The 17,864-nt window shown below is 37.4% G+C and overlaps 1 protein-coding gene across 2 annotated transcripts in view; it reads right to left on the reverse strand.

Moving 5' to 3' along the window:
- Positions 1 to 17,864, reverse strand: part of USP32 (ubiquitin specific peptidase 32) — a 242,241-nt gene that overhangs the window by 37,876 nt on the left and 186,501 nt on the right. Inside the window, exons 13-17 of one of the 2 annotated variants that reach the window (XM_003996605.6) lie at positions 16,448 to 16,643; positions 11,464 to 11,639; positions 10,543 to 10,683; positions 5,034 to 5,151; positions 1,035 to 1,189 (exon numbers count right to left, since the gene is read on the reverse strand). In XM_003996605.6, the coding sequence (XP_003996654.4) occupies positions 1,035 to 1,189; positions 5,034 to 5,151; positions 10,543 to 10,683; positions 11,464 to 11,639; positions 16,448 to 16,643 (786 nt within the window). Of the gene's footprint in view, positions 1 to 1,034; positions 1,190 to 4,991; positions 5,152 to 10,542; positions 10,684 to 11,463; positions 11,640 to 16,447; positions 16,644 to 17,864 lie in introns of both variants that reach the window. The other variant, XM_011289074.4, reaches the window with a different exon arrangement.

A 17,864-nucleotide genomic window follows, 5' to 3' on the forward strand; every position in this document is an offset into this window, starting at 1 on the left:
CTAAAACAAAGTTATAACAGAATTTTGGGGAGATCAGAAGACTCACCATACATCAAACCAAAATTCACTGAGATTTAGATTTTCTGAAGCACTTACAGAACTTTTCTCTAGTACCTGGTATGAAATTCAGTAAACATGTTTGTGAACCAAAACTAGGGGTGTCTGGGTGGCTCAGTTGGTTAAGCATCTGATTTTGGCTCAGGTCATGATCTCATGGCTTATGAGCTCGAGCCTGTGTTGGGCTCTGTGCTGACAGCTCAGAGTCTGGAGCCTGCTTTGGATTCTGTGTCTTCCTCTCTCTCTCTCTGCCCCTCCCCTCTCATGTCCTCTCTGTCTCTCTCTGTCTCTCTGGCTCAGGTCATGATCTCACAGCTTGTGAGTTCGAGCCTGTGTTGGGCTCTGTGCTGACAGCTCAGAGCCTGAAGCTTGCTTTGGATTCTGTGTCTCCCTCTCTCTCTCTGCCCCTCCCCGCTCGTGTCCTCTTTGTCTCTCTCAAAAATAAATATTTAAAAAAAAGAACCAAAATATAAAATCATACAGGACAATTACACGTTTTTGTTTGTGCTCGCCCTATTTAAAGTGCTCACAAAGTTAAGTCATTTAATTCTAAGCGAGATCTATTATTTTGCCTGTTTACTCATGAGAAAATTGAGACAGTTAAGTAACTTGCTCTGGGTTATACAGCTAAAGTGGCAGAGACAAGATTAACCCCTGGCAGTGTGGTTCCAGGAATCGTGCTATTCACTATTATACCATACTGTCTCTCAATGGTGATCATAGGAGGATGTTACAAAGAGGGAACAATGGAATACAGAACTGGTTAAAACTATTTATGATCCAATTTCAAAGTATAATCTGAAAACACACTGCATATATTAGGAAGAACATATAAGCATTTAATAGCACTGCCTCTGAGGAAAGTGGGAGATAGAGGTCAGAGGTTGGGAACAAAGAATTTTCACTATATACTTTTGTACCATTTCATTCTTTTCAACATGTGTATATGAATTACCTTACAACAGGAGATGACTTACCTCACTGTTGTACAGCCACAGACGCATATCTTCCTCTTTGATGCGTAGCCTCTGAGATAGATATTCATGAATTTCCTTGATGGTCTGCATTCGACTAAAACAGCCTGTATAGGCTAAGACCCGCTTTAAGGGCGCATTCGGAGAAGGTACATTTCCTATGGTCATAGTAATCATGATAAGGAAAATGGCAGATATAAAAAAGAGCTCCCTGATCAGCAATGACTATTTCAGAAAATAATGATGAGAAATGAGAATTATAGCTTTAATAATTTTAAAAATTAAGAAGCTTTAGGGGTGCCTGGGTGTCTTAGTTAAGCATCCGACTTCGGCTCAGGTCATGATCTCGTGGTTTGTGGGTTCGAGCCCCACGTCAGCCTCTGTGCTGACAGCTCGGAGTCTGGAGCCTGCTTCAGATTCTGTGTCTCCCTCTGTCTGCCCCTCCCCCATTCACACTGTCTCTGTCAAAAATAAATTAACATTAAAAAAAGAAGAAGAAGCTTTAAAATAAAGCTGTAAAATGAAGACAGGGGACCAACTGTGTTAAAGTAAGTTTAAAGTCAGTCTTATCTTAACTTTGAAAGGAGGAGCAACAAAATCAGAGGCCCAAATTAACAGCCAGTATTTGGATCCCAAGAAAGGTGGCATGTATCAACAATTGACCCTGGTATCTTGGCTGTCCTCGGCAGGGTTACATGCAATAGCAAAACCAAAATTCAGTGTAAGAATGGGGAAGATAATATGGGACTGGATTTGAATTCCACAGTTAACTGGATTCATTGAAAAGAAAACCACTGGCCCAAAATGGCATCACTTAGGTTAAAGCCTTAAGTCAATAAACCAGGACTTAAAACCTAACCTAACTGTAGTTTCAAACCCCCAGAAATGTAACCTTTAACCAGTCAACATAGGAATTTCTTTGTCAGTACTAGGAAATTTACTGATAGACTCCTACCATTCCCCTTAAGAGGGAGACCTTGCCTAAAACAGTGGAATCTTTGCTAATAGTTTCCCTTTTTCCACTCCCTCTCTACCTTTAAAAACCTTTCCTTTTTTGTAAGTCCTTGGGAGCTCCCTACTACTTGCTAGACGGGATGCTGCCAAATTCATAAATTGATTAATAAAGCCAATTAGATCTTTAAAATTTCCTTGGTTGAATTTTTGTTATTTAGCAACCTGACCCACTTTCTCCCTTTTTTTAAAGTTTATTTATTTTGAGAAAGAGAGCAAGAGAGCATGACTGAGGGAAGGACAGAGGGAGAGAGAGAATCCCAAGCAGGCTCCACATTGTCAGGGCGGACAGAGCCTGACGTGGGGCTCAATCCCACAAACTGTGAGATCATGACCTGAGTCAAGATTAAGAGTTAAATGCTTAACTGACTGAGCCACCCAGGCACCCCCTGACCCACTTTCTTAAAATAAACTATCTGTGAATTACTAACCCTATCATTCTCAGGCATTAAGTGCCCCGATAACCTGGCACATTAGTACAATTACATAAGAAACTTTTGTTTAGAATTCTAAGTAGGCATACACTCTACCAAGTGGAGTTAAAAGTGAAATCAAGAACCTTCCTGTGAATAAAAAAAAAAAAAAAAAAAAATCGCCCTGCTGAAAAGGTAGGAGGAAAACCGTATGGCCTGCCTGCCCAGTAAGAAGATAGCAGACATGATCTTTAATTCCTAGAGGGCTCAAGAAACAAAAACAATGGCAGCAAGGGAAAAGAGTGAAAAGTAAAGAAAGAATATATCAAGTTTAACCACATACTTCAAAAGAGAAGATGGATGAAATGACAAGGGATTATGGAAGTCAAAAATCGTTTGCTAAAACAATCTACTAAACCCTGGTTAATTTTGCAGCCAAAAACCCAGGCAAGAGTTGTAGCTTAAAATGGTCCTCTCTAGCTATATAGCATGTTATAGTTTACTGAACAACCCAAAACAAAACAAAAAACCCCTTAGCATATCAATATAATCCACCTAGGGTACAAGTATACATGCCAGGCAATTTTCTACCCATTCAATGGAGACTTAGCTTTTTTCCCCTTATTAAATGCATGTAAGTCTTCATCTACTAAACTAAGCAGAGAAAAGTATTGGTATCATCCACTTTTTAAAGAACTTCCAAAAAGAATTCACTCACCTACAATAGGTTGAAAAATCATATAAGAAACAAAGGCCTCTGTAGCTTTCTCTGTCAAAAAGGCTACATTGAAGGCTTTAAACATGGTTTGTACATCTGTCACTTCAAAAGGAGTAAAAGAGCCTAGTAAATAACCCTTAATACATTGAGTAAGAAGAAAGATGAAAACTATGTTACAGCAGAACAAAACCCAACCATGATCAATTTTAAACACACAGCATAGCAAATCTTTTATAATCATCAGTGAGCAAAGAATAATTCCTAACAGGAAGTAATAGAGCAAATGTCTCCAATTATACATCAGAGGATTAGTTATAAGATTACAGCAAGAAAGCATCTTTTTTACAAACTTCAAAATGATTAATGATTGATTTCAGAACTAATTAGTAAGGAATAAAAATGTCAAATTAAGAATAAATTTAGAGCAATAACTACCCAGTTCTAGGATTCAAAAGCATTTGCAAGTGTAGTGTCCAAGTCAATTTCTATGGTCTTAAACCACATAAGAAATTTATTTGAATTCTAGACAGTTTTTATAGCATAGCTCATTAAGCAGGCAGCCACTTATTACACATACTTTTGTGTTTTTGAATAGCACCAACAAATCTAGTAGAATGTACAGAAGCAGCAAAAATCTAGGATCAGCACAAGAGTTACAAAGAATACTTACTAAAAGCACAACAACACATTTTTCCTCTCATGTTATCTTTCAAAGAGAATTGAAAAAAATATATGCTAGGGTGCCATGGAAGCAAGGCAAATACTTTTATTCAATAGAAAATTAAATCAAGAATGTTTCACAGTGATTCTATTTCACTGTTCCTTGATTTTGACATTTTCCCCAAAGACAAAATTTGGTTAGGTAGAAGCCAATGCTTTGCTATAATTCTTACCAAACAATATGTATAAGAATCTCCATATATAATTTGAATATAACCTTTAAGAAAGGCATAAAACTAATTCTATTTAATTTCAAGGGAGGGATGATAGTGATTATAGAGTTGGTTTGGGTTCTTACATACTAAGTTATATTAATTATAATAACGTGGCATTATTAACACAAAGTCTGAGATTTTGTGTAAATGGATGAACTCATTACTTCTGCTGAAGAACAATGTCAAATATTTGCAGAGTAAAAGCACAAGGCAAGTTCTGCCTGTCAATAAAATTTAACATAACAGAGAAATCAAGGGGGAACTTTTTGTATGTAATACATCAAAATGGGAACTTTTATGTCATTTTGATAGGCTTGATGTTTTTCAAAGCCAATGTATCATTTTAGTTTTCAAAAATATATCCTTCATTGAATATATATTATCTGTCTTCTTATAAAGGCTCTGTGGGCCAAGCATGAGAAATGTATCATGTTTTCTCAAAAAAAGTCCCCCAAAACACCAACCAACAAACAAAAATATGATACTGCAAAAGAAATTACTTTCAGATATTTGAGTGGAGGTGAAAAGATTAGTTAGTCAGTCACAGACTGACAGATTTTCCCTTAGGTCAAGGAAATAATTTACAATGGATGGTTTTCAAAGAAAATAAGTATATGAAATATATTTCTATTTATTTTCTTTGTATGTTGACTAGCCAGAAAAAGAAACAACTCTTCTCAGTTTGCTGCTGAGATTTTGCCACTACCCCATCTAGTCTTGCGCATGACCATAGATCTAAGCCCCATTGATGATTTACTGATTCTGAATGAAAGAAGATGGGAATGTGTATTAGTACAGTGGCACCAGACTTCGAGCAACTTGGGTTTTGTTTGTTTGTTTGTTTCAACAAATGCATGGTATTCTTGCTGCATTCTTAAGTTACCTCTTGGTAAATGCTGAGGAAACATTCTCAGGCTCATCATACCCATATTCACCCAGATGTTAGACTGCTGCGTCCGAGTGGCAGGCTGCTGTCTTAGGAAGAGAAGATATCGAGGAAATAACTCTAGCTCTGGGATTTCTGTCTTGCTATTCTTGATTACCTGTTGTCATAAAAGATATAATGTGATCACTATAAAAGAAGAAACAAAATTTGTCATTTTTATCTAATTTCTGAGATGTATGTATGTATGTATTTAGAGCGAACAAGGGAAGGGCAGAGAGAGTGTGGGAGAGAGAGAATCCCAAGTAGGCTCCCTAGTGTCAGCGCAGAGCTTGGTGTGGGGCTCGAACCCACAAACCGCAAGATCATTACCTGAGCTGAAATCAAGAATTGGACGCTTAACCGACAGAGCCACCCAGGAGCTCCACGGACAAATTCCTAGGACTAGAGGTATAAGTCAAAAAGTATGGAAGGTCGTATCATTAACTACAAGTCCTTTTGCCAAAGCGTAGCAATTTTCTTAGAAGTGTATGAACGTACTTCTCTCATAAGATATTCTCCGAAATGTATGAACATTTATTTTACAACATTCTCAGAAACCTATGAATGTGCTTCTCTCATAAAACCTTATCATTGGACATCATTTGAAAACACCTTATTTCTTCAATAAAGAATATAATAAATTTGCTTCAATTTTTATTTATTATATTACTTAGGATAAAAATGTTTTCATATAAAAATTTGCTATCTAGGGGCACCTGGGTGGCCCAGTTGGTTGGGCGACTGGCTTGATTTTGGCTCAAGTCATGATCTCACCATTTATGAGAATAGGCCCCACCCATATCAGGCTCTGTGCCTGCTTGGGATTCTCTCCCTCCTCTGTCCCTTCCCTGCTCTCTCAAAAAAAAAAAGAAAAAAAAAAACCTTTAAAAAAAATTTGCTATCTATGTTCTACTGTGTAACTGGTTTGTTCAGTGTATTTTTGTCTACGATTAAAACAACTACATTGGATGTACAAAATTAAGACTTATGTTGTTGAAACAGGATTTTTCTGGGGCACCTGGGTGGCTCAGTTGGTTAAACATCTGACTCCTGATTTTGGCTCAGGTCAGGATCTCACGGTTTTTGAGATCAAGCCCAGTATCAGGCTCCGTGCTGACAGCACGAAACCTGCTTGGGATTCTCTCTCTCGTTCTCTCTGCCCTTCCCTCGCTTGTACTCTCTCTCTCAAAATAAATAAACCTTAAAAAAAAAAAAAAAGAAACAGAATTTCTCAGTAATCCCCTGCAATAATGTGTTTGCCAGCCCAAAGATACAGGAAAACATTTCATTATAAAAATATTGCTCTATGAATTTTAAGAGTTGAACATTATCAAATTAGTATTCCAAAAGGATAGCAGAATTAATACTCTTTAAAACATAAAATCTTACATAATGTTTAGCAGTCTCCAGTGATCAGGCTTTATTTTATTTCCCTCTGCCCTAGTAACCAGTGTTTTCAGCAATAGAGCATTTTTCAACACCAAGAGGGGGCAGTAAAGAACCAGATAAAAACAATGATACAAACCACACTTTTAGTACTTTTTTTAAAATTCTGACAGGCTATAGTATGGCACTCGAAAAAGCTCCACTTGGGAGGTTTATCAAATCCTATTTAAATGATAAGCAGTAACTCCCTGGTATTCTCCTCTAAGACTGCTAGAAGAAGTCTGTCCACTTCTAAACAGGCACTGACAGCTACAAAACCAACCATCATTCTTATGGTTTCAGTTTTACATGATTTGAGGAAAAATTAATAATTCAGTATCTGGGGCACCTGCCTGGCTCACAGGAACATGTTACCCCTTGGTCTCAGGGTAGGGAGAGATTACTTAAATAAAAAAAATAATAACAGTATCTGTAGTTGTAAAGCTATATAAAAACATACCTTTGGCAGAATCTGAACTGATAATGAAGTAGTTTTTATAATGCCCATCTTGCTTGCCAAGATAAAAGTGCTTTCGTGAGCAAATTACAAATTAACAAATTCTCATGTACAAACATACAAAACACATTTATTTACATTTTAATTATTCTTGTCTTTGAACTTCTTAACCTCAGTGACAACTGCAAACAACAGATGCAATTCCATTTGCAGGAATTTACCGTAAAGAGATCACCACACCATGTTGGGAAAGAAAACGCTCGCCAGAAATTTTTTTTTCCAGAAAATTTTTTTTTTTTTAATTTTGTTTTCAACGTTTATTTATTTTTGGGACAGAGAGAGACAGAGCATGAACAGGGGAGGGGCAGAGAGAGAGGGAGACACAGAATCGGAAACAGGCTCCAGGCTCTGAGCCATCAGCCCAGAGCCTGACACGGGGCTCGAACTCACGGACCGCGAGATTGTGACCTGGCTGAAGTCGGACGCTTAACCGACTGCGCCACCCAGGCGCCCCCAGAAATTTTTTTTAACAATTAGGTGCTAGAGGCAAACTAAATGCCTATCAGTAGGTGATTGGTTACTAAATTATGATTTATGTACATATGCAAGTGTATATGTATGCAAAGTATATAAAGGAACACTATGCAATTACTGAAAATAATGGTACAGATCTAGATTTACTGACCTAGAATGATATCCACAGCATCTATGTTAGATTGAAAATAGGTCACAAAACATCAGGTATAAGATGATTCAATTTCATAAAATTACCCACACATATCTACTTACATATGTATATGTATGAGTAGGCACAGAGGAATGCACACTGCTTAGAAAGATACACACCAAAATGTTAATAGTGGTTATCTTTTAAGTAGTAGGATTTGGCATTATTTTTATTTCTTTGTTTTTTTGTGTGTGTCACTTATCACTGAGCATGTACAACATGTACAAATTAAATATTTTTTAAAAATATTTTTATTTATTTTTGAGAGAGAGTGAGCACGAACAGAGAAGGTGCAGAGAGAGGGGGAGAGAGAGGATCTGAAGCGGGGTACACACTGTCAGCAGAGAGTCAACGTGAGGCTGGAACTCCCAAACCATGAGATCATGATCTGAGCTGAAGTCGGACGTTCAACTGACTGAGCCACCCAGGTGCCCCCTTGGTGTGTATATGTATCTATATACTTTAATAATTTGCATTTTATTTAGAGAGAGAAAGAGTGAGCACAGCAGGGGAGAAGGGCAGAGTGGGTGGGGGGGGGGGGAGGAGAGAGAGAGACAGAGAAAGAGAGACAGAGAATCTTAAGCAGGCTCCACACTCAGTGCCGAGCCCAATGTCGGGCTCGATCTCACAACTGTGAAATCATGACCTGAGCTGAAATCAAGAGTCAGACGCTCAACTGACTGAGTCATCCAGGTGCCCCAAAGATATTATTTAAATAAATAGTATGACTTATATAAGTATGAAGGTGAAAAACATTAATTTTTAACCTTGCCATGGCAATACATTTAGTATTCTCTACCTGAAAACACCATATTTAAATTTTTTTACAGCACTTTTTCCTGTAAGCAGGCAAATTTAGAGATTAAAAAAATACTATTAAGCCAGTAAATGCAGCTTTGATCTAGTAAAATTACTTTAATATTTGTCTGACCTCAATGTAAAAACATGACCTTGCGTGGGGCTCTGAAAAACTAATTTAATAATTATAATGATGATGAGGATAATATTAGCAATAGTCAATATTTACTGACCACTTACTATAAATCAGATGCTGTCCTAATCATACATATTATTTAATTATCAAAACTCTAATGAAGATATTAGGACACTGGGATTTAGAGATTGGAATGCTGGTAATCCAAATCTAGGCAGCCTCTAAAACATCAAAGTATATATGTGTCAAACATAATTATCAACAATGTTTTCCCTGTAGATATAGAATATTAAGATACAGCAGGAAAGTCCCAGAAATTAAGGGGTGCCTGGGTGGCTCAGTCAGTTAAGTGTCCAACTTTGGCTCAGGTCATGATCTCAAGGTTCGTGGTTTCAACCGTGTTGGGCTCTGTGCTGATAGCTCAGAGCCTGGAGCCTGCTTCAGATTCTGTCTCCCTCTCTCTCTGTGCCTCCCCTGTTAGTGCTCTGTATCTGTCTCTCAAAAATGAATAAAAACATTAAAAAAAAAATTTTTTTAAGATACAGCAGGAAAGTCCCAGAAATTATGTGACTAAATGAAGGACTACCCCACCTCCCAATAAATAAAGTATATATAAAGAATATAGATAAAGTACATATAGTATATATATCTATGTATATTCATATTTATATGTATCTGTCTAGGGGTCCTGATGACAAATATAGTAGGAAACTTTTGGAGCCAAGAAACACAATTCTAAATTCCTGATTCCAACTTAAACACAATTTTTAATAAACATAATTATTAATAACTCAAAATCTACATCAAAATTATACACTAGAGCTTTATAGCAGATTTTACTCTTTTTAGAAGTGATCTAAGTAACTGTATCTCATCCACGCAAACTTTCTTAGTATAAGAAAGTTCTATCTTGGGGCAAGTTCTATCTTGGGGCTGCCTTGGTGGCTCAGTCGGTTAAGTGTCCAACTGCTGATTTCGGCTCAGGTCATGACCACATGGTTTGTGGTATTGAGCCCTGCACTGGACTCCATGCTGTCAGCTTGGGACCCTCTCTCTCTTCCTGTCTTTCTGCCCGCCCCCTGCTCACACACGCTCTCTCTCAAAATAAATAAATAAACGCTTAAAAAAAGAAAGTTCTATCTCAGACATTGTATGAAGGAAGAGTGTTTCTTGATCTACAAAAAGAACCTTTTTACAAAGTATTTTACTGCATTGACAATGCAAAGTATTCAGGGTAATGAGTCCTGTTGTTTACTGTATAAGCACAACAGATGTTGTATAGTAAACTCATTAATATTTTGATATTATATACTTCAAGTCTTTTAAATTATTTTAGAACATTTTATTTATGCTCTGAATGACTCATCCTAGTAATGGCAACAATCAGCATTCACAAGCCTTGAATTCCTGTTATCATTTGTTGTGATCATTTTTGTGTCCTTCCTTCAAAAAGACAAAACACAAAAATCCACCAACAGCTATGGGAAGAATCAATCCCTAACTGGATGCCTGTGTGGTTAATGCAAATTACAGTTTCAGAAGTAACTACTACACCACTTCCTCTATATTCACTGAACTTTTTGGCACCGGCTTTCAGACTTCTGCTCAGCCTAAGTCCTGCATTATCCTAAAGTCTGTGTTTATGTGGATGACTTATTTAATAGCCTAGCCTCATAATATCCTTGACTTTACTTAATTCAGTGACTATTCTCTCCACTCCATGTATCCACACACTCCCATAAACATATCACTGAAGAGTTGGTACCTAATACAGTGCTCAGTAAATGTCTGAACAAATGAATACATGTAAAAGGAACATAGATTTTGTTCAACTAATTTACAGGTACTGAGTATTCTGCTGTCACAGGTAAGAACTAATTTGTGGATAGTGAATTTCATATAGAAAAGTAACAGAAGGCCCAAACTAGGACTGTTCCTTAGATAAAGCACTACTAGTTATACTTACAGGTCTAGGAAGGGCCAGGTTTGCTCCATACCAGTGATAAAGTGCTCTCCACACAGGTTCTGGAACCATTTCATAATCTCTTCCGTGGATCAGCTGTGGGGTTCGTTTTAATCGTCCTCCTTCTAGCGTTAACGATGTAGCCTTAGAAAGAATGGAACACAAATGTTGATTTTTAGTATTTTTAGTATTTACAGAGTCTTGTGTTTTAACATAACCTAGACACAGGAGAACAAACACATATGTCACGACTCAGTTTTATGTTACTGGAAAAAAAATGAATTTTCTATAAGAGATTTTTATTTTTAACTTTCAAAATAAATTATTTAAGGAAGATAACTCAAGGCAAATTATTTGAAAAATCATTAGAGCATCTGGAAATAAGACTGGCTTTCACAGATTTCTTTCAAACACAGTATAAAATATTATTTTAGGAAAAAAAATTCCACATACACATAAAACTACATTTTCACAGTAGCTGTCCTAAGAATTTTTTTTTTTTTTACATTTATTTATTTTTGAGAGACAGAGAGACAGAGCACAAGTGGGGAGGGGCAGAGAGAGAAGGAGACAGAATCCAAAGCAGGCTCCAGGCTCTGAGCTGTCAGCACAGAGCCTGATGCAGGGCTCAAACTCACAAACTGCAAGACCATGACCTGAGCCGAAGTCAGACTCTTAACCGATTGAGCCACCCAGGTGCCCCAAGAATACTTTTAAAGATTACTACTGCTTCTATATCATAAAATATTCTCTAAATCATAAAATATTCTCACAGATGTGTACTATGCAGAGATATCCATCTACACCAGGTTAATTAAGTGAATCATGAATGTATGAATGTTGTGCTATGTGTTAAAACCTCTAGAAAGGAATTTATTTGCCACTTGAAAGAGAATTATTTTAAGTAGATGTCAAATCACTTACCTTTACTGGTTCTTGAGTTACTAATGGCTGGTTATCAATAGCCCCTGGTTTCTGAGGACTGAGATGCAACAAAATGTTCCCATTGGCTCCTAGCAAACATTGGTTGTTGTTGTCAGAAGTGTTATGCTGTCGAGCAAAGCACGTATCTGCCCCTGGTGTGGCAGAATACAGAAAGCCTGTAAGGGAAAAGAGGATGAAATCTCTTTATTTTTAGTTATTATACATAGGCTTGAAGATATGAACTCAGTGTCCATGTATTATGCTATTTTTGTGTTGGCATGTCAGTCAGTACAGTATAATATTCTGATAACTCTGTAGAAGATAGGAAATATACATGTATTCTTTCTGGAAAACACCTAGCGTAACACTAGGTGGAAGAAAAGCTTTAAAAACTGTTACCAAATGGACATTTGGCCAACCTCCTAAAATATCTAGTAAGTCACAAGAATTACACATCCTTTGACAGGAAAAGAAGTATGGCCAAATAGCTGGGCTTTCACACAGTCACCTTTAATTCTTCTCTTCCACCTATAAACACATTCCAAATGTTCTTAGTAGATAATGGTGATAAGAAGAAGAAGTATTAAAAAAAGGGGGGGGGAGGAAAAGAGGGGAAGAAGAAGGGGTAAGGGGTAGGGATAGGGGGTAGGGGGAGGAGGAGGAGAAGTCTCTAAACCAAAGGGAAGGAGCTAAAACAAGAATAGAAGAGGGGAAGGAATGGTTTCCTAATAAACTTATTTCAAAGGAAGACATACAGGTTACAAAAGAAAGATGCACACAGAAAAATGATTAATGATGACCTAGAGTTGTGAACCTCAATGGTATTTTAAGGTATTTCAACTCTAAACTATAGGCTAATCTAGGGTAAACATTCTAGCCATCAATCACTTTAAATCTCTTATCTGTGGCACTGCTTAGCCTGTGGATAGCACAGGTCAGAGTGAGCACGTATCAAAAAGGACCTTAAGAGGGTTAAGAAATAATCTTGGTGTTAAGGCTCATGAGAGAGAGCACTTCTAGGACTGCTAAGTGATCACTATAATGTCAGATGGGGAACAAGGAGTAGATTCTACAAAGAACTTTGTAGAGAAGATGCTAGCTCTGTCCAATTTGAATGCTCCCTCCATGGAAAGGAAAAAAGATCTCAAAGATGAAATAACAAGAAAGTAAGTCTAAGAGTCCTGCTACTGTTATCAGCAGAGTAACAGGGATCAACTCAATTCAGTTGGGCCACAAAAACATCAAGCCATTTCCTCCAAATGTATAGAAACACTGAATTTTAGATAGGTACCAAGGAGTGAGGGGGATTATGGGAAGCATTATGACTTTTGTCAATAGTTTTACAAAATAATCCCCCAGGTCTGGCCTGAAATGTCTGTAGAATCTGGTATGAGGATGCATTAAATCCAATGAAAGCAGAGAGAGTCTTGGAGATGGAAATTTAGACTTTTCTCAAAAATGGTCTTCTTAAATCTAAACTTATTAACAAAATATGTTTTAAGTTATTTTGAGAGAGAGAGAGAGAAAGAAAGAGTGAGAGAAAGAGTGAGAGAGACAAAGAAAGAGTGAGCGGGGACAGGGCAGAGAGAGGGGGCAGAGTATCTGAAGAGTATCACAATGCGGGGCTTGACCTCACAAACTGTGAGATCGTGACCTGAGCGGAACTCCTACGTTTAATCAACTGAGTCACCCAGGCACCTGACAAAATAATTTAATATGGAGAGAAGTGGCTTAATCAGTGAATATATTTTCAAATTGAGAGATTAATGAAGTAGAATATAGAAGAGCTTCTCTTTGTAAAGCTACTAATGAATTCAAGAAACATAATTGACCATTTCATTCAAAACTTATTTCTGTGAATGGGCCAGCATTACCTTGATTCCAAAACCAGACAAAGATCCCACAAAAGGAGATTTCCCCATGGATACAAAAATTCTCAACAAGATACTAGCAAACCAAATCCAACAATACATTAAAAGAATTATTCACCACGATCAAGTGAGATTTATTCCTGGGCTGCAGGGCTGGTTCAATATTCACAAGTAATACAAAAAAGATAAGAACCACACAATCCTCTCAATAGATGCAAGAAAATTGTTTGACAAAATACAGCATCTTTTCTTGATAAAAAAAACTGTCAAGAAAATAGGGATAAAAGGAACATACCTCAAGATCATAAAAGCCATATATGAAAGACCCACTGCTAATATCTTCTTCAATGGGGAAAAACTGAGACCTTTCCTCCTAAGGTCAGGAACATGACAGGGACGTCCACTCTCACCACAATTGTTCAACATAGTGTTGGAAGTCCTAGCCTCAGCAATCAGACATCAAAAAGAATTGGCAAGGAAGAAGTCAAACTTTTACTCTTCGCAGACAACATGATACTCTACGTGGAAAACCCAGAAGACTCTACCAAAGAACTGCCAGAACTGATACATGTATTCAGCAAAGTCACAGAATATAAAATCAACATACAGAAATATGTGGCATTTTTTTTTAGCTTTTTCATTTTTGAGAGACAGAGAGAGACAGAGCATGAGCGGGGAAGGGGCAGAGAGAGAGGGAGACACAGAATCCGAAGCAGGCTCCAGGCTCCAAGCTGTCAGCACAGAGCCCAACGTGGTGCTCGAACTCACGAACTGTGAGATCATGACCTGAGCCAAAGTCGGATGCTCAACCGGCTGAGCCACCCAGGTGCCCCCAGCCAGAAATATGTGGCATTTCTATACACCAATAATGAAGCAGCAGAAGGAGAAATCAAGGAATCAATCCCATTTACAATTGCCCCGAAAACCATAAAACACCTAGGAATAAACCTAACCAAAGAGGTAAAAAAGATCTATATGCTGAAAACTATAGAAAGCTTATGAAAAACTGAAGACACACAAAAAAATGGGAAAACATTCCATGCTCCTGGATTGGAAGAACAAATATTGTTAAAATTGTTGCTATCCAAAGCAACCTAAATATTAAATGAATTCCCTATCAAAATAACACAGAATTCTTCACAGAGCTAGAACAAACAATTCTAAAATTTGTACAGAACCAGAAAAGACCTCAAATAGCCAAAACAATCCTGGAAAAGGAAAAACAATCACAATTCTGAACTTTAAGATGTATTACAAAGCTGTAATCATCAAGACAGTATGATACTGGCACAAAAACAGACACATAGATCAATGGAACAGAAGAGAGAACCCAGAAATGGACCTACAAATATATGGTCAACTAATCTTTGACAAAGCAGGAAAGAATATCCAATGGGAAAAAGACAGTCTCTTTAGCAAATGGTGCTGGGAAAACTGGACAGCGACATGATGATGAATGAATGTGGATCACTTTCTTACACCATACACAAAAATAGACCCAAAATTGATGAAAAACCTATACGTTAAGACAGGAGACCATCAAAATTCCAGGGGAGAAACAGGCAACAACCTCTCTGACATCAGCTTGCAACAACTTCTTAATAGGTATATTTCTGGAGGCAAAGCAAACAAAAGCAAAAACGAACTATTGGGACCTCATCAAGATAAAAAAACTTCTGCACAGCAAAGGAAACAATCAGCAAAACTAAAAGGCAACCTTTGTAATGGGAGAAGATATTTGCAAATGACATATTGGATAAAGGGTTAGTATCCAAAATCTATAAAGAATTTATAAAACTCAACACCCAAAAAACAAATCCAGTGAAGAAATGAGCAAAAGACATGAACAGACACTTTTCCAAAGAAGACATCTACATGGCTAACAGGTACATGAAAAGATGCTCAACATCATTCATCATCAGGGAGATACAAATTAAAACACAGTGAGATACCTCACAACACCTCACACCTATCATATTGGCTAAAATTAAGAAATCAGGAAACAATGGATGTTGGTGAGAATGCAGAGGAAAGGGAACACTTTTGTACTGGTGGTGGGAATGCAAACTGGTGCAGCCACTCTGGAAAGCAGTATGGAGGCTCTTCAAAAAATTAAAATAGAACTACCCTACAACCTAGCAATTACACTACTAGGGATATATCCAAAGGATACAAAAATGCTAATTCAAAGGGGCACATGTACCCCAATGTTTATAGCAACACTATCAACAATAGCCAAATTGTGGAAAGAGCCCAAATGTCCTTTGAATGACAAATGGATAAAGAAGATGTGTATATATACACAATGGAATATTGGCAATCAAAAAGAATGAAATCTTGCCATTTGTAAAAATTGCAACAACGGGGATGGAACTAGAGTGTAGTATGCTAAGTGAAATAAGTCAGTCAGAGAAAGATAAATATCACGATTTCACTCATATGTGGAATTTAAGAAACAAAACAGATGAACATAAAGAAAGGGAAGGAAAAATAAGATAAAAAGAGACAGGCAAACTGTAAGAGACCCTTAAATACAGAGAGCAAACTTATTGGATGGGTTGCTGGATGGGTGTTGGGTGGGGGGAATGGGCTTACTGGGTGATACACATTAAGGGGGGCACTAGTTAGGGGTGCATGGGTGGCTCAGTTGGTTGAGTGTCCAACTCGTGGTTTCGGCTCAGGTCATAATCTTATGGTTTTGTGAGTTCGAGCCCCACATAGGGCTCTGTGCTGACAGAACAGAGCTTGCTTGGGATTTTCTCTCTCCCTCTTTCTCTGCCCTCCCCCCATTCACACTGTCTCTGTCTTTCTCAAAAATAAATAAACTTTAACAACAACAACAAAAAGGAAGCACTTGTTGGGATGAACACTGGGTGTTATATGTAAGTGATGAATCATTAAATTATACTTCTGAAATCATTATTACATTATATGTTAACTAATGTGGATTTAAATGAAATTTAAAAATTAAAAAATAAAACACCCCCTCCACCTCAAAACTTATTTCTGTGAATGGAAGCCTGATTATATCCTACCAAGCACACTCTCTGACAAAGTATACTTCTTTAAGAAGTAACCCTGAATAAACTTTATGGGAAACAAGTCATACTTACCACTGCCAGCGGTTTCTGAGGCTTCAGACGCAGTAGAAATGTTGTCTGAAAATCTCTCCTCTGTGGTGTTCATATAACCGAGGCTGCCACCTCCGATTCTATCTTCACTTTGCTCTATAGAGTGTACTGCTGTTCCAAATGAGTGTTTTCCTCCATTCAGAATAGATGATGGCTCAATTACAACAGGGCTGGCATCCTAAAAATCATGAAGTCAGAGATTAAGGCATAAGATGAATCCCCAAATTATCTATTGCTTCTAATTCTCCTACAGTTAGCTACCACCAATTAAGAACATTTTTTTAATGGAGAAGATACAATTTTTTAAAATATTTTTTAATGTTTTACTTTATTTTTGGGAGAGAGAGCATGAGCAGGAGAGGGGCAGAGAGAGAGGGAGACACAGAATCCGAGGCAGGCTCCAGGCTCTGAGCTGTCAGCACAGAGCCTAACGCAAGGCTCGAACTCACAAGCAGCGAGATCATGACCTGAGCCAAAGCCGGACGCTCAACCGACTGAGCCACCCAGGCCCCCCCAAGAACATTTTACCGTATAACTAAATTTTAATTTCTTCAAAGGGGAAGAGGTGTGTACAAATAGTATTGGTAAGGTGGACTGGGAACGTATTGCAAAGCACTCTGTAACACAAAGTGAGTGAATGAATGAGTGAGTGATGTATGTATACATGTATTTTTGAAGTAATCTTATGCCCAATGTGGGGCTTAAACGCATGCATAACCCTGAGATCAAGAGTCACATGCTCTACCAACTGAGCCAGCCAGTCAGGTGCCCCCAACATAAAATTATTTAGAGTTTATTCTGTTGAAAATTGAAAACCATGGAAGATTTTTTTTGATATTAAAAAATTAAATATTTGCTCTTTTTATTATTACAGATTATAGTGTTACTGTAGGAAATCTAGAAAAATATGAACAAAAATATTACAAGTATTCAGATTCCAGCATTTAGCATTAGTTGACACTTTGATGTGTTTCCTTTATTTTTTTGTGACTGAAAACGTATGTATATGTAAAAAATAAATAGCATGGAGTACATAGTTAGAATTAAGGGGAGTGCTCTGACATACCAGCTATTCGGCCTTTCACAGTAAGTAAATTTCTAAGCTCCAGTTTCTTCAGGAGTAAAAATCAGGATAATAGTCGTATTTATCTTAGAGTTATTGCAAAGATTACATGAGCAACACATGTAAAGTGCCTGGCATTTAGTAAATGTGAACTATCATTCTGGTTGTTATTAAATTTTATTTTTTTTATTTTTATTATTAAAATGTTTTTTATTTTATTTATTTTTGAGAGAGAGAGAGAGAGAGAAAGTGAGAGTGCAAGCAGGGGAAGGGCAGAGAGAGAGGGGAACAAAGGATCTGAAGCAAGTTCCATGCTGACAGCAGAGAGCCCAAGGC

Source organism: Felis catus, chromosome E1 (genome assembly GCF_018350175.1).
Source record: "Felis catus isolate Fca126 chromosome E1, F.catus_Fca126_mat1.0, whole genome shotgun sequence".
NCBI classification, from domain to species: Eukaryota; Metazoa; Chordata; class Mammalia; order Carnivora; family Felidae; genus Felis; species Felis catus.